A 21,026-nucleotide genomic window follows, 5' to 3' on the forward strand; every position below is an offset into this window, starting at 1 on the left:
AGGCCGGGCCAACCTGATTGGCATCGCTTTTGAGGAATTCCAATAGTCTGTAAGTACTCAGTTGTAGCTTTATCGCCACAAAAACAATTCCGTCTTAGCGTTTCCTAGGCTGATTATTTGGGGGAACGATTGGATTTCTATTAAGTGATATGCAGAAAAGCCTATTTTAAAACAAAGAATCGCCAGATAATCGAATTTCTGCACAACTTGGCGTTAAGATAGGGTTTCTCTTGAAGGAACTAAGTTCAACAAACGAACAAACACATTCACTGACACCAAAAATATATTAAGTATACTTAGTTCAGGTGGGTGAGCTCACAGAAATGTATCCATTAATATTTGTAAATAGTTAACTGATTAGCTTTAAATTGAAAAGCGCACAAGGGACCTAAATGGGCAGTGGCACACCTCTGAGCACCTGACTAAGTAAGCAATCTGAATTCCCTGAAAAAAGGATAAAAGTCAACAATGTAATGTAATATTTTTAGAGCATACTTTTAGACACATTTGGAAAAGCTCTCAGGGATTTATGAGGCATCTCCTTGCCCAGAATTAAAATTCAAAGTCATTGAGATTTATAGTTGATTATCTAAAAAAATTTAATGATTATTCCACGATTGTGACTTACGAGAGTCCCTTTCTTATTTCCACAAGAACACTTGAACACCTTTTCTTCGCCCAAATGTTTCCACAGAAAAGTCTCGTGTCGTCTAGACTAAATTTATAGATTTGGCATTATCGCCGGCTAATTCGAATTCTCGGGCAAATACTATTTGAAGATAATTTCCTGCTTCAGACTTTGCACGTAGTGGGTAACAGTTTCATTATTTTGAGGTCAGTTGCGACCGTGACATTCATTGCGGCGATTGCACAAACGGTAAACATTTTCGGTTAAGAGATTATGGATCGATAACCAGGATTCCCATGCTGAAATGGGCTTGATTGCCGTGATACCACTTCTAAGGGCAATCTATTCTTATCGAGGTCTCGGCCTTCGGTATAAAAGCCCGACCGATGGCCACCCCAATCAATCAACTCCTAACCGCCGACCCGCCAACATGGTCAACCCGAGACTAGTGAACTTGCTCCTTCTCCTATCCTTGGCATTGGCCAGTGCCAGTGTGAGTTGGGAGCCTCCGCAGGAGACGTCCTTGGATCTGCACGGTCTGGAGTCCTATCAAAGTGCCACCAGGATCCGTCGCTTGGCCGTGGAGTTCTTCGATCGCTACCAGAACATAACGATTTTCGATCTGATCGAGCCCGAGAATCGGGCTTCCGCTCAGGATCTGCAGTGCTTGGCCGATCTTCAAATACTGATGAAAGATGTGGCGACCACCAAAGTTTGGGCTCTGAAAAGTGAGTATTTAGTTCTTATTTTTGAATGATATTTCCAAACAAGAAAGTGTTAAATCAGATCGTAAATTAAGTAATATGAGTGCATTCAATCAGAACACAGATGGTTATATCTCAAATTTGACAGATAATCAAGAGTTCAAGGAGCTATTCACATTTTAATGTTATTCAGATCTCAAGAACTCACCATAATTTTGTGTTATTGCAGTGATCGATTCGTGGGGTAGTCTGCCCTCCGGAATCCTAACTGGCAACCTGATCGACCTGGGCAACTACGACGAGTGCATGGGAGTAGACCACGCGGTGACCACCAGTCACAGCATCCGGGGAAAGTACTGCCTCGCCAGATTTCGACTTGCACCGAGCATCTCGCCCTACTTGTCCCTCCTGCCAGCGGTCTGCTTCCCCAGCTCCTGTTCCACCAGCCACATGGACACCCTGCTCCGGAAACTGTTTCAGAACCTCCTGAACATAACACTGGATCCGGATGTTCCATTGGTCCGGGAAAAAACCTGCAAGACTGCCGAACGAGAAGCCTTCGATGGTCTAACCATATTTACCATGTAAGTGAATCGTGTTTATAGAAAACCATGATATTTATTGGAGTATTTTGTTGATCATTTTAGAGTGGTGCTTTCGATATTGCTTGGTCTTGTGGTCCTAGCCACTCTTTATGACTATTTCGCATGCCAGGATAAAGGTATTCACTTAAGAATAGCAATCATTTTTTGAACTTATTACTTAATATAACATCTTTTGTTGCAGCAAACATCAATGTGTGGATCAAGGCTTTCTCGGCCAGGGCCAATTGTCGAGTCCTCTTCCGATTGGTGGAACCCAAGAGCAATCCGAATGTTATAGATTGCCTGCATGGCATTCGATGCCTTTCGTTCATTTGGGTGGTTTTTGGACACGTATATCTTGTCATGGCATTCAGTCCCAATATGAACTTTCCTAAACTGAATCAGGTTAACTATAAACACGTTGCCCTTGATGAACTTGTATAAATAATATATATGTTTTATAGTGGACCAGATCGGTATACAGCATGATAATACAGCATGCCGAGTTTTCGGTGGATACTTTCTTCTTTTTGAGTGGACTTTTGCTGGTGGTGATTGCACTGCGAGCAATGGAGAGGTATGTCTGATTGAAGTCAAGTAAGATAATACAGGTAGTATATGATACTTGGCTATATTTACAGAACGAAGGGAAAGCTCAATATACCCCTGATGTATCTGCATCGTTATCTGCGACTCACTCCGCTGTTGGCCTTGGCCATTCTTGTCTACATGAAAATCCTTCCTTTGATGGGCGATGGTCCACTTAGCGGAAAGGTCACCTTCGATGATTACGCAGTCTGCGAGAAAACCTGGTACTGGACCCTCCTCTACGTCCAAAACTATGCCACCCACGATATCGTAGGTTCATCTGGCGTTTTATAATCTATCTCCTAAGCGACTAGTTAACCTTTGAACCTTCTTTAGTGCTTGGGGCATTCCTGGTACCTGGCTGTTGATATGCAGCTCTACGTGATTGCTCCTCTGCTGCTCATCGCCCTTTTCAAGTGGCAAAGGAAGGCGGCCGCAGGGATCTTCGTCCTTCTGCTGCTCCTCGCCTCCTGTCTCTTCAGCATGATGGTGATCAAGGATATTTCCCTGTAAGTGTGGGTGTAAATAATACATACGTAATACAGCTTATAGGACTTCAGAACTCAGGGAAAATTATTCCTCGTTGATAATGTAGTACCCTCTTTACTTAGTTTTAAATATTATTTACCATTTTACAGAATTGCGCACACCAACGATGCGATGTATAAGATTTACTTTTCCACCCAAACCCGCGCATCGCCTTATCTGGTTGGAATCCTCTTCGGATACTTCTTGCACGAGAATAGTGGCAAGCAGTTTAAATTGAGCCCTATTACCGTTATTCTGGGATGGCTGGTTGCGTTGGCCCTGCTCTTCTGCTGCTTGTTTTCCATGTTTGATTACTCGGCAACAACGGAACCACCGCCAATTCTGGAGGAGGCCTTCTACCTGACCCTCGGCCGGATCGCCTGGCCGTTGGGCCTCTGCTGGGTGGTTTTTGCCTGCATGCAGGGATACGGGGGAATGGCCAACAGCTTCCTCTCCTCTCCACTGTGGCAGCCCATGTCCAAGTTGTCCTACTCGGCCTACATATTCCACATGTTCATGGAGACTCTCAACGCGGGATTAACTCGCACCAACACTTATTTTGGCAACTATCAAGTGGTCAGTTTGGAAATACTTCTCACTGATTTTGGAACATAATAATGCCGTTATTATATACTTTATAGATGCTCCGTTTCTGGGGTGACTTTGGATTCACCTTGCTCCTGGCCTTTGTGGCCTACATCCTGATGGAGGCTCCCCTTGGAAACTTGGAGAGCCTCTTGTTGCCCGCCAAGAAACCCAGTCCTCCAGCTCCAAAGGCCGAATTATCGCTGGAAAGCAAAATGCCCCTGCCGAAATAAGGATCTCCAAGCTTCTCTAAATATAGATTTAGAAAATTATTTTTTTTAATATTTATAATAGATAAGGTTATTTTTTTTAATAAATCAATAATTTTAGTGGAATTTGTATTTTTTTTTTTGTTTTTACAGTTAAGTTTTAAATAAATTTGAGACCATATACGCCTTACTCTTGGTGGTTTTTTCTCTCATTTAGGAAGGATTATAACAGCACACATGCAAAACTCGCACCTGGAAGGACTTAAGTGGAATGCAGCAGTGCTCAAAGAGAGCAAACAGAGAGAGAAAAAAGACACACATGATAAAATACCCTTTTTTTTCTACTTTATTTCATTTGTGTTTTTGAATTGGCATTTGTTGGTTGGTGTTTCTCTACAGTGATTTATCATAAAATGCTCACAAGAAAGATGCCCCGAAACACCAAGAGCATTTAAATTGTAAGTATTATATGGTTTTAAGCAAAGTAAAGTATTTTATGTATTATTTCTGTTACGTTTATTTTCATGTGTTTGGACATGCAAAATTAGTAACAATAGCATACAATAATAGCCTCTTATACCGGGAAACCGCAAACATAAAAATTCAAAAGTCGTAAATCAAATAAGAAATTGTAATGAATGTTTTGTCGAGAACAAATCTTTGGCGATTGGCCAAAAGGGAAAACGAGAGAGAGGCAAATCAATCGCAAGGTTCAGAAGCAGTGGCGGATTTACCGTGTAGCCAACATAGGCAGCTGCCTAGGGCGGCAAATTTTTAGGGGCGGCAAATTTCGACTGTTAACACTACTACGACTGTTAAAGGTGAAAATTAGGCTGCAGTCTAGGGCGGCAAAATCAAAACTGCATAGGGCGGCAAATTGTCTTAATCCGCCCCTGTTCAGAAGATATAGAAATGGAATCCAATGAACCCAATATTACATTAAAATCGAACCGTTCTGCTCAAGAAGCAACTGGTGAATCAAAGCAGAGTTTTGGCCAAAATAACACTAATAACTGTCTCACTCCGGAACAATTCAATCAACTTGTACAAACTCTTAATTTGGAAAACATTAATGTATTTCGAATGGAGCGGAGAATTGAAAAAATTGAATCTCAGCTTTCAATGCTGGTCAACAAAAATACCAAAATTCTAGCAAAAGTAAAAAAAATTGCGGAAAAATTTCCAACATCTCTGCCGAAAACGGATTTTCCTATAACTTCCATTGAAGAACTTGATGAAATAGAAGCCAAAGTAACGGAAAACCAGGAAAAATATGTAAAAGAAAAAAATTTAGTTTAGAAAACATTTGTTACTTTTTTTTTATCTAAATAGGTGGAACTGTTTCGAAGAATACTCGCTCCTGAGGGCGTTAGAAAACATTTAAATCGAATTTTAACAACATCGATTCTTATGAATATGAACTATTCCGGACCGTTTTCCAAAACAGGACTTAATTCCTACGCAAATTTAAACATGGCTATTTATGGTAAGATAAAAGTTAAACTTTTTGAGTTTATTCCTGTTAACAATTTCATATTTTTCAGAGTCACAAAAAGAAATGGATACACTTTTGGGGATTATGTGAAGGAAGTCCGAACAGCCTTTGCGAAACAAAAAAAATAGGGTATATAAAGCCACATAAAAAAAAAAAAACAAAAAAGCGACAGAGAGCAAAGACTACGACGCCGACACAAGATAATAAAGTCGATTTTTTGCCTGATGTAGCTTAAGTTTTTTATTTCTTTAAAAAATATGACCAAAAAATGAGTATTTAATAGGTTTTAAGGATGTCTGGTTTCTTTTAAGGGGTTACATGGGTTTCCTGGGGTAAAAAACGGCCTTTTTTCAAACATTTTTTTTGCATATAAAAAATGAAATATTTCAATGAAACTTTTTATTATTTAAAAGATACATGTTTAATAAAGATTTTGTGAAATTTTCAAAAAAAATATCAAAACGTCGGCCATTACGACGCCATTTCCGGCAGTCCCTCGGAAAAAAGGTGCCTCCGCGTTGTCAGCAGAACTTCTTTCAGGATCGTCCAAAGTAAAAATAAAAAAAACGTGTTTCAGAATAGACAATAAACTAGGTATTGGACGAAGGAAAAAACAAAAAAATGAAAATTGGATTTTTGGCAGACGTTTTTACAAAAAAATGCAAATTTCGATGAAAATTTCTCGACATTTTTTTTTTTTTAAATAGTTGTAATTGAAAAAAAAAAATCCTTCGTTCAATACCTTGTAAATGATATCTCGAATACTTGTGTAAAATTTCATTAAGATCGGTTGAGTAGTTCGCGAGAAATTTTGACAACCGACTTTGAAAACATAGTTTTGAGAAAAACGCGTTTAAAGTTTTAAGAGACAATAAAAGTGCTCTCAAGCGTCCACCTTCTCAAGGCTGTATCTCCGAGACTATTACTCGGATCAACTTGAAAATTTAGGACAATATTCTAGACATGTTTTAGAATTTAATAAGACAAAAAAAAAAAAATCGATTTTTTGAAACCCTGAAACCCATGTAACCCCTTAAACAAGAAATATTAAACTTAAGCTCTGCATATTAAATGTTTTGCAGAACAAGCGAGTTCTAAAAATAAATTAAAACAATAGAGTATTTGTTGCGGATAAAAACTTAATTCTTGAATATATATACATTATAAAATGTAGTACATTTTTCGCTGAAGCGAATTGTTTGGTGTGTTTGTGTCATTACAAATTTGCAAAAACCATAATAATGCGATTATTGAAGAACCAATGTACTATCGATTAATATTATATTTGCAAAAAATAATAAATGGTTTGTGCGTCAACTAAGTATCTAGATGTTATCATTTTGACTTGGCTTTTTTTAGCTATCGATATTTTGTCGTTTAGCAACACTTTAGCTCTTAAAACCTCTTTAAGCCTTTGAAAATGATTTGCAGGTAAATAGACAATTGGGAACACACGCTCAAAGCAGGGCAAGTGAACAAAATCTGTGTCCAAAGGCAGAATATATATTTTTGATGACATTTAATTGTGGACCGTACCTATAAAAATATCGATGTATCGATAGCGAATCCGATTGCTTGCAAATAGTCGCCAATGCGACCACACTGCCCGTCGTCTTCTTCTTGTCATCCCTTCCGTTTCCCTTTCTTTTCGTCTTCACGTTTCCGGTGAGTGCGTGTGCTCCGCGAATTTTGACTGAAATTTGTTATTTAAAACGTTTATATCTCTTTTACTTACAGCGGGAGTGTTACGATACGTTCGCGTTCGTGTAACTTTGTGTTTGCAAATCAATCCAGGTAATTGTCGCAGCCAGAAAACTCTTTTTCAAATGGACGCAGCCGGAAAAATATGTGCACAATGTTGTTCCTGCGACGTGAATATTTTTTTTCTGTGCCTGAGTGGCTGAACACTCGATAAACAATGTGTGCAATGGATACAGCTCGAATTAAGACAATAAGGAACAGTCCTGAAAGAAAGGCCAATTGCTAACTTATTTGTTTTCCCTGTTTTTTTTTTTGCATGTGCAGAATGTTTATGCCAAAGGCCCATCGCGTCGCGATCTACGAGTACCTCTTCAAGGAGGGCGTGATCGTGGCCAAGAAGGATTTCCATGCCCAGAAGCACCCCGAGCTGGAGTCGATCCCCAATCTGCATGTGATCAAGGCTCTGAAGTCGCTCCATTCGCGCGGCCTGGTCCGTGAGCAGTTCGCCTGGCGCCACTACTACTGGTATCTGACCAACGAGGGAATCGAGGAGCTGCGCAGCTACCTGCACCTGCCGCCCGAGATCGTTCCATCGACGCTGAAGCGTCCCGCACGCTCCGAGACCGTGCGTCCACGTCCCGCCGCTGGCGGTCCACGCGGACCTGGTGACGCCTCCAAGACCGGCGAGGATCGCTCCGCCTACCGTCGTGCTCCCGGAGGCAGCGGTGTGGACAAGAAGGGCGACGTTGGTCCCGGCGCCGGCGAGGTCGAATTCCGCGGCGGATTCGGACGCGGATCGCGCAACTAAACCATGCGCTTCAGTTTTTTTTTTAATGTATAATTCAAAACTCAAGTAAAAAAAAATGTTGAACTGAAGAAGATCCAGATCCCTCAACATCAGAAAACAAAAAATGTGTGTGTGTTTTATGATATGACGAGATTATAAAGCAAACGCAAGTGAAAAAAACCTGTGCCCTTTTTTTTTGTTGTGGTGTGCAAATCGGCGATGAATTCCCCGAATCCAACTGTGGTGATCCATTCATTCTTTATGGAAGGTTTAGGGAAGTTATAACTACCTGTTTCTGTAGTTTTTCTGTGTGAAAAACCGCTTAGAGCATCTGTATTTTAGTTAGAATCAGAAATTTCCTACATGTAATATATATGCTTGACCAGCCACACGAGTTCAGTCTAAAGCATTTCCAACAATGTGCAAATATTTGCCTTTTAATGAAAATTTGGTGGTTTAACTCCATTAGCAAAAGATTCCACGAAGATTGTTTAACTTCAACTCAAAAAGCCCCCAAAAAACGATTTGAAAGAGTAACAGCATGCATATCAATTTAGCAAATATTTATTTGTTTATGTTGTTTCATTAATAATTATGAAAACGTGAAGAAATTTAAATGCTTTCGAATAACATTATTTTTAACCAATGAAACTCAACCGATATACTCGTATTTTTGAAATAATTGTCCAACCAAAACATTGGCACGTGGTAAACAAGCTAAGTCGGTTGTGTTATGAAAGTTGTTTTGCAAAAATCCTACATTTTCCGCAATTACTTGCCAAAGTACAACAGCATCTTAATAATCTTGGAACTTTTTTTGGGTTAAAAACTGGAAAGAGGTTTAGATTTCTTACATTGTCTAAAAAGCGTGTAAAAACATCTTATTTTAGTAGTTTATTTAGGTAAAACCTTAATTAGAAAAATAATTTTTGTTTAATAAAACTAAAATTAATGTTTAATGTTTTTGTTGTAGTCATTTAATTTACATAAATACTTTTTATCTGTTGAAAACTTCTATCAGGGCGTAAAATCTTTTTGTTGTGCTTCAGTTTATAACTAAAGTAATCAATCTAATGGGCATTGAAGGATATATTCTAATTTCTAACATTTCTGGTCTTGGGTATGTGAAGCTGTGAACAATAATGTGTATTCAAAACTAACATATTACTTATGTATATGTTGGACAAAGTAAGTATCCTTATATTTTCAGAAACACATTGCATTGAATTGCAATCTACAAATATATCTTTTAATGCAAAATAAATGTTGTTTTATTTACAATATGTTATTGTTATTATTTAAATGTACATCTAGTCTATTGCTTCACTTAGGAAGGGTTAAGAGCTTCACATACTCGAATATGAATGAGGCAATTTTTTGTGAAGTTTTTGTACACTATTGGGCCAAATTTTCACAATGATGTGTGATTTGTAGTTCAATTTTGGGTAAACGAAAAAAAAATTTGATTGCTCGAAAGTGAAAACCCTTTCCCTCCCCAAAGTCCAACGAATTTATGACGACGGACCTCTCAACGGAGGCAAGGGGCCAGGCGAGATGTGGAGTCGCCCGGACCGAAGGCGGAGCTATCGCCGCTTTATCGAGATCTTACCCTTGGCGAGGTGCGACATGTTGATCTTGACCTTGGTCTCGTTCGTGCGCTTTACCCAAACCTGCAAGTGGTTTTCTTAGTTAAAAAATGATGAACTGAATATAGGAAGTAATCAAAACGCACCACTTCGTTGCCGATGGCGGTGATGGTGGCCGCAAACTTGCTCATCTCCTTGCCCTCCACGTAAACCTGTTGGCCGCGGCAGAACCATCGTCGCTCGTACAGCAGCTTGTTGTCCTCGATGCGGGTTTCCACATAGCCAGTGTTTGCAGGCGGCTCGGCCAAAAGTCCGTGCACAGGTTGCTGCTGCTGATTGCCGCCGCCATAAGAGCCTATGCCATTCTGTTGCAGGACATTGGGCGTCAGAGGCTTGCCGCGCTGTATGAGCTTAAGGTCCGATTCAATCTCCTTGTCGTCCAGTTGGTAGACCAGCAGTTGTCCCGTGGCCGGTTTGCGACGCTTCTCGATAACCGGCAGTGGTTCGTTGGGGCGACGACGCAGCTTGCGCGTCACTGTGGTCTTGATCTCCATCGAATCGTTGGTCAACTCGAGGCTGAAGCGCTCGTTTTCGATCTGACGCTTGCGGTCCTCGAAGTCCGAAATGAGATTATCCTTGAGGTCCATCATCTTCTCATCGTACTCCTTCTGGGCGGCCTTTTTCTCCAGCACGTAGTCCCGCTCGACGCAATCGCGCATGTAGTCCTTGTAGATTTCGTTCAGGCGTCTTCGCTCTTTTAACTGGTTCTCCAGCTTCTTGACGCGCTTTATGTACTCGGGGTGGATCAGTTGGCCCAGCTCCTCCATTTGCTTCTGCAGATTGAGCAGCTTGTGCTGGTACATCCTGCGTGAAGGGGTGGAGAATAGGATTAGGGATTGAGCGGGCGGGGCTGCGAATCGTGTGGACTACTCACTGCTCTTTGAGTTCGCTGTTGGTGCCGAGGCTGTTGCTATTGCTGTTGGAGGTGCCGTTGGTGCCGCCATAGCGACTCGGGCTGCGGAACTCCGTCTCGCTGGCGTCGTCCGTGTCTGCAAGTGAGGAGGGGGAGGAGCACGCAGGATGCAGGATGCCGTGAGTGGAGCCTGCGGCAGGACAGCCGGGTGCATCGTACTCACCTTCCTCGCTGCGCTCGTCGCCGATCGATTCGTCATCGTAGTTGTCGCCCGTGTAGTGGCTGTAGTAGGCGGACATGGTCTTCGGTTGTTGGACGACTCGCAGCTATCAGTTATTGTATGCCAATTGTTTATTTTCCTCGCTTCGATGCCAGATGAATACACACGCACACAAATTTTTTATTGGCTAGTATGACCGTTTTGGGTAGGGTTGCCGGCGCTTGCAATATGTCGACAAATATCGTTTGGCATGATTCGTACGCGGATATCGATAGTTACTCGAATAGTATCTTATTATTATTTCAATTTTAAAACTACCCTCACTAACGGAAACGGAAAGCCATTTACAGGAGACAAAAATGGATTTTATTAATTCATCAGATTTATGTTCGTATCTTGGATTTTATATTGTTACATGTCGATTGTTGCTTTATAAATGTTTTATGTAGGTAGCAAGTTGTATGGTGTATGTTGTATTATTATATTCCAATGTTTTATTTCAATTTTAAATGTTTTGAAAATACCTTATTGCCAAGTTGATTTGATTTTTCAGCCACTTCGAAAATATGGTTAGTGTTATTATTGTTAAAAACAAATCTGGATGACTCATGTTTTGAAGATTCAACGATGCCCTATGATATCATCGGATATATTTCATTATCCATAAATGACAAAAATATGCCGCAATGCAAAAATGGCAATGGATTACAGTCAAGTGGGAGTGCTTTAATTAACTAACTCACGACTCCCCGAAAGTACATTTATTTTTCCCCTAACACTTAAAGTGCCAGCAGAATTGCACATTTTGTTTGCTCATCCACTTTTAGATACTTAGGTGAGAAAACGAATGATTTAAGTGGGCTTAAAATTCGAAAAAAATGTACGTTGAACTATAAATTGCGGATCTGTCTTTTTAGCAATCAATTTGCAGAGAGCATTAGAAAAGTTTTTTAATTTGTGTACCTCTTCGCCTATAATTAAATGTGCATCCGAGCACTGCACTCGTAAAACGCATATTACGTATACGTATTACGTATTTTCGTGTACATATGCGAAGGCTTACTTTTGTTTGAATATTAACAGCACTTGATTTTTCTGGCTGACACATATTTTAATGCTGTCGTCAAGCAGCGAACAGCAGACAGAAAACAGCAAATAGAAGCCAATGCCAATGGATGGATGCTGCCCACGCTATTTGCAGCTCGCTTTTTGCTTTGCGCTATTTGCCCAAGCTGAAAAATTAGTGAACTCTCATCATCAGCCAAAAATTCCATGCTAAATCATCGCGGGCAAATTTTGATTGATTTCTGACTGCGAGGGGGAGGCTTTGCTTTCGGTTTTGGGAATGGACGTCGTACTACGAGCTGAAGTGGGATGACATACCGGCAAATGACTAGATCACTTATATCTCTTATATATTTCGTTCTGTTTCGTTTTGCCGAGCGAGCAGCACTTTCGAACGTTCTGGTGACGTGGGGAAAATTTGTTTTCCCAATTTTCTTCGGTGATCCTCGAGAGGTACATTCTTTGCACACAAGCAGAACAATAATACAGCAGCATCTTTTTCGAGATGCTTCAGATTTATTGTATTATTATTGTCGGCTGGGGGGTAAAGAAAATAATGTATTTATTTATGGTTTTTGGTAAATCTGTTATTTTTATATTTATTCTATTTAATAGCGCTTGCAGTTTACATGTTGCCACCAAACCAAACGTATTTACTTTCTGTTAAAATGTATATTTAATTATTACTAATACTTCTTATTTGATAGTCTTTAAATGTTGTTTAGTTTTCAATTTTGATTTGTAGATTTTAACACAATTTCTATGACAGCTAGATTCATTTACCCATTATATTCAGAAGTTTGGTTGCAACTATGTATGTAAAATTAAAATTGCACCGCGAGATGAGATGATATGCGTTGTCCCCTCATTATTTTCGTGGACTTGCGGCTTAGGTGGGATTCTGGGGGCTTCAAGGTCGATGTTTTTGATGAAAATGAGTTTATTGTTTGGACAGGGGGCATTAGCAGCCATCGCAATGCGTCCAATGTGGGCGCTGTGAAAAATAAAAACGAAAACACCTCAGCCGCAGCGTTGATCACCGATGATTGTCATTTTATTTTTGTAATTCATGATTAAATCTATAATTATGTGAATGGCTTTCCTGCCGATGCCCCCAATGGAATTTGGGATAATAGCGGGCACAAATTTAAAATACAATTCAAGCTCTCTCGAGAGGAAACCTCAATAGTATAATGTACTATAAACCTACATACATATGTCGGAAAATGTTTTAATTTTTGCTAACCCGAACCACATATTTATAAACAATTTGTTATTTTGCTTGCAGATAAAAGCCTACAAATATTGTGTTGCTTTTAAGCTTGCAAATACTGCATACACTAAAAATTTTCTCGTGAAATTCAAAATAAATTTTTGTGATTTTAATTTGAATATATTTCCATATTTCGCAGGTTTCTCTGTACCTCCACTATACCGCTCGAATTAGTGCCACAAATGTCATTGTAACCAGGTCCCATTTATTAAATTTGCATTCCCGTGGCAGACGCTCCGTAAAAGGACATCTTTACACTCGGCTCAACTCTGAATTCCGATTCCGGTTCCGAATCTCAAATCCGACTGCCAATGTCACGCGCCTGAGTCATTTGGTTTTGCATTTGTTTACAAACAAACCGATTCGATACGGAGTGGGCAGTTGATGTCCACACCCCAAGAAAAAAGGCAAACTAAAATAGATTCATTTACATCTCGATATAGAACGTATAATGAGGTTAAAAAAACATGTACAAAAATGTTAAGCGCATGGTTTTAAGATAAAAGTAGAAAATAAATAAAAAATAAGAGACCGTAATGTTAAATAATGGCTAAAATAGCTTACAACTATTAGCTAAACTCAATTTGTTTATTAAAATACATATTATTACTGTTTAATGACTATGGGTTTTCACATATGCAAAAGATATTAGTTTTTTTCTGTGTTTGTATCTACGACGCCAACGTTGCCGCCCACTCTAGCAAATATTTGGATTTATCAACTCTGCACATTGGTAGTAATTGTGTTCGTTTTGGCATAAAGTCTTAAAATCATGATCCACGGCTTATACAATCTGAATTTTTGGCAAGAAAATACTTTCCGGCCGTTTTAACAAAAGTCTTTCCATTAATGTGCCTAAAATGCAATAGTTTTTTGATTTATAAAGAAAGACAACCCTCACTAAACACTATATATTTTTGGGTATAAACAACGATGTAAAATGTACGAAACTACCATCAAAAAGTCAGAAAAGTAACAATTAGGTCCAGTGTGCAGCTCTCTCTTTCTCTCGGTTCGTTTCCTAAAACGGTAGGAAGCGTTGATCTCGAACCGGTTAACACGACCGCTTAGAGGGCCGTTTGAACACCTACTTCCACTGCCACTTCGGCTGCCACCCACCACTCACACTCACATTCACACCACTCGTTCAGTGTACACGTCAGATAACTGTTTTTGCTCCCAGTTGGCCAAATAAGCTGGGAATAGTTTGCACTTGGTTCTGCGATGCAAGCCGCAGTTCGAGGAACTTACTTTCAAGTCATTACTAAACGTCTCCCACGCAAAACGTTCATATGTATATGCCAAGCATTAATTGCCTTAAAACAGGAGAGATTTATCATCAATAAACTACTTTGCAAGGTTGTCAATATTTTGTTCTACTGGGATTAGTCACATTTAAATATTTTGACATATTTAAAGTAAAAAAGGTTAAAAGCCACGGCTAATGGTGACTACAATTATTTCTGATTTTTATGGTGCCTTTCCTTAGCTCTAAATGTTTTGCCAAATTTGTTTAATTCCATGACACTGCCAAAGCTAATGTCCTTTCGATTCATGAGGAAAGGGTGTTCGTTATCGATAGGTAGGGTATCTGCAACTCCTGTTCTTCTCTCCTCTCCTTTTCCTCTCACCTTCCCTCCATCTCTTCTCCCACTCAGAACCACATTGGCCATTCAGACCTTTGGGCCATTGTCATTGTTGTTGCGCCGAGAGTGCGTTTCGTGGCCAACTGCTCTCTGTGGCGCTCATCCCCACTATTTTACGCTCTTTGCCTGTGGTTGCGGTGTGGCGGCGCCATGGTATAAGTACAAGGTAGTCTCGTCGTGCGCAAAGTCGTTCGGGTCCAGTCCGCTTACATTAACCTTTATGTACAAAGGTAAAAATGACTTCTTGCAATTATTGCTTCAAGCCTGAGCAAGGCATAAATCCTATTAATGCACTAAAATGTTTAGCAAGACAATCAATATGGGAGCTAGTTCTGCTCTGCAACCTTGCCGATATTTAAAAAAATTATTCAACAATTTTCATTTTGTATCATATGGTTGTTATGAGCCCCATGCACCTCATGAGGGTTGCTCTATTGCTGTTTTTTCGCACTTATTGGAAAACACTATTTCATTCGCACTCACTGTAGTGACTGGTAAGGGTCTGTCGGACCCGATGAGACTGCCTTATACTTATGCTACCACGAGCGGCGCTATAAAAGCAAAGACTCCCGGAGAATGCAAAACAGTCGAGAAATTGAAACGCGGCTATCTGTGCGATACGTCCAATCAACAAATTCCCAACACAAACACACACCGAAACCCAAAACGTCTCGAGGTCTAAATACATATAGAAAACACATCGTATTCCCCCCTTTTTTTTTGGTTGCTCCGTCGTCGATTAGCAAGTGAACAAGCTCTAAAGCGCGTTGAGCAGAACAGAAAAAAGAACAGAACGGTATACGTCAACGGCTGTATTTAAGACAGCTAAAAGATTCAAGACTCCATCTAGCGAAGCAACCACCAAATAACCACCAACCAACCGCACAAAAATGGCCGAGGCTAACAAGAGGAATATCCCCATCAAACTGGGCGACTTCAGCGTCATCGACACGGAGTTCAGCAACATTCGCGAGCGTTTCGATTCCGAGATGCGTAAAATGGAGGAGGAGATGGCCAAGTTCCGACACGAGCTGATGAACCGTGAGGCCAACTTCTTCGAGTCCACCAGGTGAGGATTAGAACAGATTACCAAAGATTAGTGTTCAGGCAAGGAATTAGGTATTTATGCTAAGTTATAACTCTCGTTCGGTCGCAGTTGATTCTCATAATTCTTGGCTCTAAATATAGACGAGCACTTCTTTCCACATCGCCTGTGGGTCTGGAGCACTTGCTCACATATACAATACACATACACACAAAAAACAGTGGGCCATAAGAAAGCGTTCCGATTTGCGCCCCAGATACAATATATTTCTTTCTTTTTTTCGTCGCTCTGGGGGAGGATGAGTCACAAGTTCTAAATTCTCCGCCGCTGTCTCCGGCCAAAGAAAAAAACACATGTGTATCCCCGCCCAACACCCGCAAGTAATCTCCCCCAACATTTTTGTTTCCGATCTCGAGTGCCATTCGTTTATGCAACCGATATGTGGGGCATAACGGAATTTTTCAATTTTCAGAATCACCTGTGCCAAGACATTTCGTTGAATATGTGTGTGTGTACCTACCTGCCTACAACAGCAGATAAAAACATTATATTGTTGATGTTAAGATAAGATATTCGAATCTGGCTTTTCTTGGAGATATTTAATAGCAAGTATTTTTTCGAATACTTACCTTACCTAGAGTATGAAATCGATCTTTAGCATATGGACCATGTTTTAGTTATACTATGTACATATGTATATGTTTTTTTTTTAGAAATTCCAAACTATGTACATATTTTTTAACGTAAACGGTGAAGCACCGCAATGAGCACCTTTTTACAAAATGAATAACTTATTGATTGTTGTTACAAAAATTATTTGCATATGGAAAGCAGAAAGCCTTATTTATATTCAAAGAATTTTGTGAAAGACTAGAAGGTTCTACTAAACAATACTGCTTGTCGCTTTTCCCTTATATACATACGTACATATGTGGGATCCGAATTAGTGATTAATAAACAAACAAAGCTTGATGCGAATATTTCGTCGCTTTTGACGCCGTCGCGGTTGCGCGCCTCGTTTGGCCTCTCAATCAAGTTGAACAAATATTGCGTGGGCTCCAGTTTTTGTTTTTTTTTTTGGTTGCTTTTGTAACGACCTTCCCGGCCTATGACGTAATCGAACTAATGGTTTTGTTTTTGCCTTCGCCATGGTCGCCAATGCATTTGCATGGCCACAACAGAACATTTCGCTCCTTTCATGGGGGAAAACCGCCAACTCATCGGAACTTCAGGCGAAGGCTCAATTAAAGTTGGGATACCACCTTGCACTCCCACCCACATTTTAACTTTGGCCATTAGCAATAGAAGGAAATTAACCTAAATTGGTTCGCATAGACACACCTGTATGTTAGCTGCAGGTGCTTTATTGACTATTTGGTGTTTTGATGAACTGTCTTTAGGAAACATTTAATGAAAATTGAAAAGCTGAAAAACTGATTTAATCAATAAAACACTAAAGATCAGTTAAATACAAGTGAATGGTACCTAAGATAATACTGCAAGACTTAGGTTTAGCAGTGGCTCCAGATTAAACTCTATAACCCACCACCCACAGTCGCAACCTTTGACATCTGGGGCTATAGCGTGTCGCTGATTAATGCGCTGCGTGATATCTGAATGACTCAGCCTATAGTAAAAGCACACCCATAGGGTCATCCATACAGGTTTAGCGTGTATACAGAACCAATTAGGCAAAGATGATATTTAAGATATTGGAAAAACTCAATAGTGGTATTTTATGGATGAATTAAGACAATAATATTGTAATTTTAATTAATGTTATGAATGCCCAGTTTTAATTGTAGGTAATAATGGCATAACAACAATAAGGTTACAAACATGCTATATTGCCGCCAAAAGTTGTTCGGGCAATTTGCTGACTTAAAATAAATTGAGGACTGATGTGGTTTCGGGGAAAGGGCTTTCATTGAGACTTGGCCAACTGCGCTTTTCTGAACCCATAAACCGCACTTTAGTGGTGGCGCCTCCTCATTGAATTTCCGGCGGCGTTGCTGGCGAATCGGTTCCAATTGAAATTCAAATGATACGATTATCTGGTTGATCGCCAGATATACATACAAACATACAAATGTGCAAAATCTATTGGCCTGATTCGATGTGAGAACACAATATACGCTTCTGGTAATGGCCAAACGTAGGCAAATACCATCGATCTGGTGAATTTATAGACTCATTAATCGGCCTTGCGTTTTGAATGTGTGTGTAGTTTAAACAAATAAGTGCGCTAGGATCATACATACATAAAATATTGTATATTTAACGTGCAAACAGTGCTGTGCGAAAAGCTTTCACACACGAACAGATGGGATGAATACGTTTAGTTGCCAATATTGGTTGCTGGATGCTGATAATTTAAATGAGCAACGGACGATGATATCATGTCAATTTTTAGCTATTGCGCTTCGACTCGATTTACCGGCACAATCGGATCTCGACTCGATGACAAAGCTGCGATCGCAGCCGGTAATCGATATTTTAATTCGACATTTGTTTAGACACACATATATGTATATGTACATACATGTTCGCTGGCAAACAACAAAAGAGAACAACATTGTTTGCGCTCGTTCTCGTTTCTTTCACAGTTCCTTGTGTCTGTGTTTATTTTTGTTTCTTCTTTGGTTTCCTTTCGTTCGGCTTTTCAATAACGAAAAAATATGCATGACATCATTGTCATCAGATGCCAGAGAGATATAGTCGCACACACATAAACGTACGTGTGCAAGTGAAAAAAAGAGAGGCAGAAAGAGGGAGGGAGAGCGGCTAATTTACCGTGAGTGGGGGTGTGGGAGAGGTACCGGGACCCACATATCTTCTTCTTGCCTTCTCAAAAAGAAACTTTGCCCCGGCTAACGGTTATTGGTATTTATCATTAGCGTGCTATTGATTTCTCTTCAGCGGGCGATCAACGTTCCCGCTCCCCAACTGCCCTCTCCAAGGTCGCCAGAAAAACACGCATGCTCACGTTTCGCCTACGAGTGATAAGCTCCCACTACTTTCACGGAGTGCCAGTTGATGGCCGCTTATCAAAAACACTCGCACGCACACATACAAGCTACGTTAACAGGTTTAACGGTCAATCAAATCCACTTACTTTCAAAACTCTCCCTCTGCATACGAATGGCATAAGGTGAACCTTTTACGAGGTAAAGTGAGATGACCTTCCCTTTTTGTGGGAAATTAATTTACTTAATAGCACATTTAAGCCATAGCTCAAGCTGGCATAAACCATATTTGCCTGTTATAAAAGTAACAGTGAAGTGCAAACAAGATTTACAATCGAAAGATATGTAATGGCATTTCTATATACATAAATGTTCATGAAAGTGTAAATTATTTGTAAATTAATTGCAATTTGTTTTACGATTAACTACTTTGACAATATTGAAGTCAGTAATAAAAACCGGTTCCAAATCGTAGACCCTTAAATAATAATGTATTTTTATCACTTACCTAACTAAATATAAATCTTTTCCTCTATTTTTCTCTTTTCTCTTTCTTGCCGCTTGGAAAACCTTAAACAACCGCAATAATTTCCATATTATAATAATGTCCTCTCCTATCTTTAAACAAAAGCTCTACTAAAAAAACAACAACTACCAGGTACAAAAAAAAGTAGAAAGTATACCAACTAAAATGTTTGTTTCTGTTAATAATTTTTGGTAACCAACTTTATTATGTCTTTAATTTGATTAATGTAATTGCAACCTTTGCACATATTCACTACTTAAACAGAAATGAACACTACTCCTTACACAATTCACCAGCCTTATGCATGTTTAGCGTATTATTTAATATTTTTCTTTTTTGAATATATGGAGTAAAAGGTTTAAGTTTTATAATCGAATATTCTGGGCTTATAATAACAACTTTATTCGATATATTTTACCATATGAGTCATAGCTGATCAAAATAGAGGGGATGTAATTTAAGGTATAACGAGAGACATGTGCAAACAGGAGGTTTTATGTATATTTTTAGTGTGTCCAAGCAGACCGTGTCTTGAACCACGTAATTTAACTTAATACACAAAAGAGATGACTTGAAGATCCCCATAGAAATCTATTCTTAGCAGATGCAGAAAATATAACAACACAATGCAGACACATGTCTACGTATGCCTATGTACTTTCAAAGTGCCAGCTGCTCTCTTAAGATCCGTACATAGGGCTCCAAAACGGAAGCCAGATCTATAATTAGTTGTTCCTCAAGCAAGTAGGCTTCATTTTGAGTTGGGCTCGCCAACAAGATCAGTTAGATCCAAGAAATTCAACAGAATGGAGGCTTTCACGCGCACACTGCAAAATACCTTTCGCAGCACAAGAACCACGACTACAACTACCACCACAAAATCCTCCACCAGGTTCCTCTACACTGATTCCTAACACTTTTAATTTAAACTCTAATTTTTATGTATTAATACGGTTTTAGTTTTTTTTTTCGGTTTTAACACTTTCTTAACATCTTTATTGCAGCTCAACGACAAACTCGGCTCTGCCATCCCGAATCCCAAAGCAACAGAACTACGTTTCCGATATCAGCTCACCTCTGATTCAGGTATGCATTAATCTTTGCAAATGAACCCATTGAAAACTTACAATGTCTTGCATTTTTTGCAGGATGAGGGCGACAACAAAGTGCTGAAGCTGCGTTTCGATGTCAGCCAGTATGCTCCCGAGGAAATTGTGGTGAAAACTGTGGACCAGAAGCTTTTGGTGAGACCCAAAAACCAAACAATAAAAAAGTAAAAAACTAACAGATTTGCTTTTGCCCGTTTTAGGTGCACGCCAAGCACGAGGAGAAATCGGACACAAAGAGCGTCTACAGGGAGTACAACCGGGAGTTCCTGCTGCCCAAGGGCGTCAACCCTGAGTCGATCCGCTCGTCCCTCAGCAAGGATGGAGTCCTGACCGTGGACGCCCCCCTGCCAGCACTCACCGCCGGCGAAACACTGATTCCCATTGCGCATAAGTGAAGTCCTCCGTCATCATCCATCAACCGATCACCATTGAAGAGGAAGGAAGGAGGAGGCTACCGCAAATCAGATTAAATCATACCACACATTGACTTTAATCCAATCCTATCTAAATGATTAATTTTTTTTGGTTCTGACTTAAAGCTAAACTATGTTACTGACTTACTACTCATTAACTTAAATATAATTCAAATTATTATTAAATTTGATTAATTTAATTCATATTTATAATTTTTGCATTAAACGTAATCAATTTTGTCGTAGTTGCCCCCGCATTAGTTTTCCTCTCCTCCCGTCATCAAAAAATAAATCAAGATTTATCCAACTGAGTGGATTGTGATCAGTTAAGTGGGCTATTGCATAACACAACAATCATTTAAAGACCTTGGTTTTGTTCGCCTATAATGCGAATAATAAAAAAAAAAAGTGCAAAAAATAAATATTCGAAAGTGGCAGCAAGGTTTGTTTGTTTT

At 39.7% G+C, this 21,026-nt stretch overlaps 4 protein-coding genes and 1 long non-coding RNA gene across 7 annotated transcripts; 4 read left to right on the forward strand and 1 right to left on the reverse strand.

The window, feature by feature from the left end:
* Nucleotides 1–1,049: 1,049 nt before the first annotated feature.
* Nucleotides 1,050–3,876, forward strand: LOC108097439 (nose resistant to fluoxetine protein 6). Its single transcript, XM_017199708.1, has 9 exons — nt 1,050–1,356; nt 1,562–1,916; nt 1,980–2,053; nt 2,119–2,321; nt 2,381–2,493; nt 2,558–2,774; nt 2,841–3,013; nt 3,143–3,608; nt 3,674–3,876. The coding sequence occupies exons 1-9, from the start codon at nt 1,059–1,061 to the stop codon at nt 3,848–3,850; spliced, it is 2,076 nt and encodes a 691-aa protein (XP_017055197.1). The 5' UTR covers nt 1,050–1,058; the 3' UTR covers nt 3,851–3,876.
* A 324-nt stretch (nt 3,877–4,200) lies between these two features.
* Nucleotides 4,201–5,504, forward strand: LOC108097475. The gene is made up of 3 exons (XR_001771785.2): nt 4,201–4,284; nt 5,159–5,312; nt 5,371–5,504. It is a non-coding gene; the product is annotated as an uncharacterized LOC108097475 (long non-coding RNA).
* Nucleotides 5,505–6,932: 1,428 nt separating this feature from the next.
* On the forward strand, nt 6,933–8,768 carry LOC108097722 (40S ribosomal protein S10b). The gene is made up of 3 exons (XM_017200217.2): nt 6,933–6,986; nt 7,059–7,115; nt 7,347–8,768. The coding sequence occupies exon 3, from the start codon at nt 7,348–7,350 to the stop codon at nt 7,828–7,830; it is 483 nt and encodes a 160-aa protein (XP_017055706.1). The 5' UTR covers nt 6,933–6,986; nt 7,059–7,115; nt 7,347; the 3' UTR covers nt 7,831–8,768.
* A 9-nt stretch (nt 8,769–8,777) lies between these two features.
* Nucleotides 8,778–10,728, reverse strand: LOC108097721 (sin3 histone deacetylase corepressor complex component SDS3). The gene is made up of 4 exons (XM_017200216.2): nt 10,532–10,728; nt 10,330–10,444; nt 9,542–10,259; nt 8,778–9,479 (listed from the first exon to the last, which is right to left on the reverse strand). Exons 1-4 carry the CDS (start codon nt 10,605–10,607, stop codon nt 9,393–9,395), a joined length of 996 nt encoding a protein of 331 aa, XP_017055705.1. The 5' UTR covers nt 10,608–10,728; the 3' UTR covers nt 8,778–9,392.
* A 4,348-nt stretch (nt 10,729–15,076) lies between these two features.
* On the forward strand, nt 15,077–20,882 carry LOC108097661 (heat shock protein beta-1). Of its 3 annotated transcripts, XM_017200096.2 has the most exons (5): nt 15,077–15,581; nt 19,155–19,181; nt 20,054–20,135; nt 20,198–20,293; nt 20,359–20,882. In XM_017200096.2, exons 1-5 carry the CDS (start codon nt 15,403–15,405, stop codon nt 20,551–20,553), a joined length of 579 nt encoding a protein of 192 aa, XP_017055585.1. In that variant the 5' UTR covers nt 15,077–15,402; the 3' UTR covers nt 20,554–20,882. The 3 variants fall into 3 exon arrangements, with proteins under 3 accessions (XP_017055585.1, XP_017055586.1, XP_017055587.1); XM_017200097.2 differs by lacking the exon at nt 19,155–19,181 and having other exon boundaries at nt 15,078–15,581; XM_017200098.1 differs by lacking the exons at nt 15,077–15,581; nt 19,155–19,181 and adding an exon at nt 19,831–19,941.
* Nucleotides 20,883–21,026: the final 144 nt, after the last annotated feature.

Source organism: Drosophila ficusphila, unplaced genomic scaffold, assembly GCF_018152265.1.
Source record: "Drosophila ficusphila isolate 14025-0441.05 unplaced genomic scaffold, ASM1815226v1 contig_197, whole genome shotgun sequence".
Lineage (NCBI taxonomy): Eukaryota > Metazoa > Arthropoda > Insecta > Diptera > Drosophilidae > Drosophila > Drosophila ficusphila.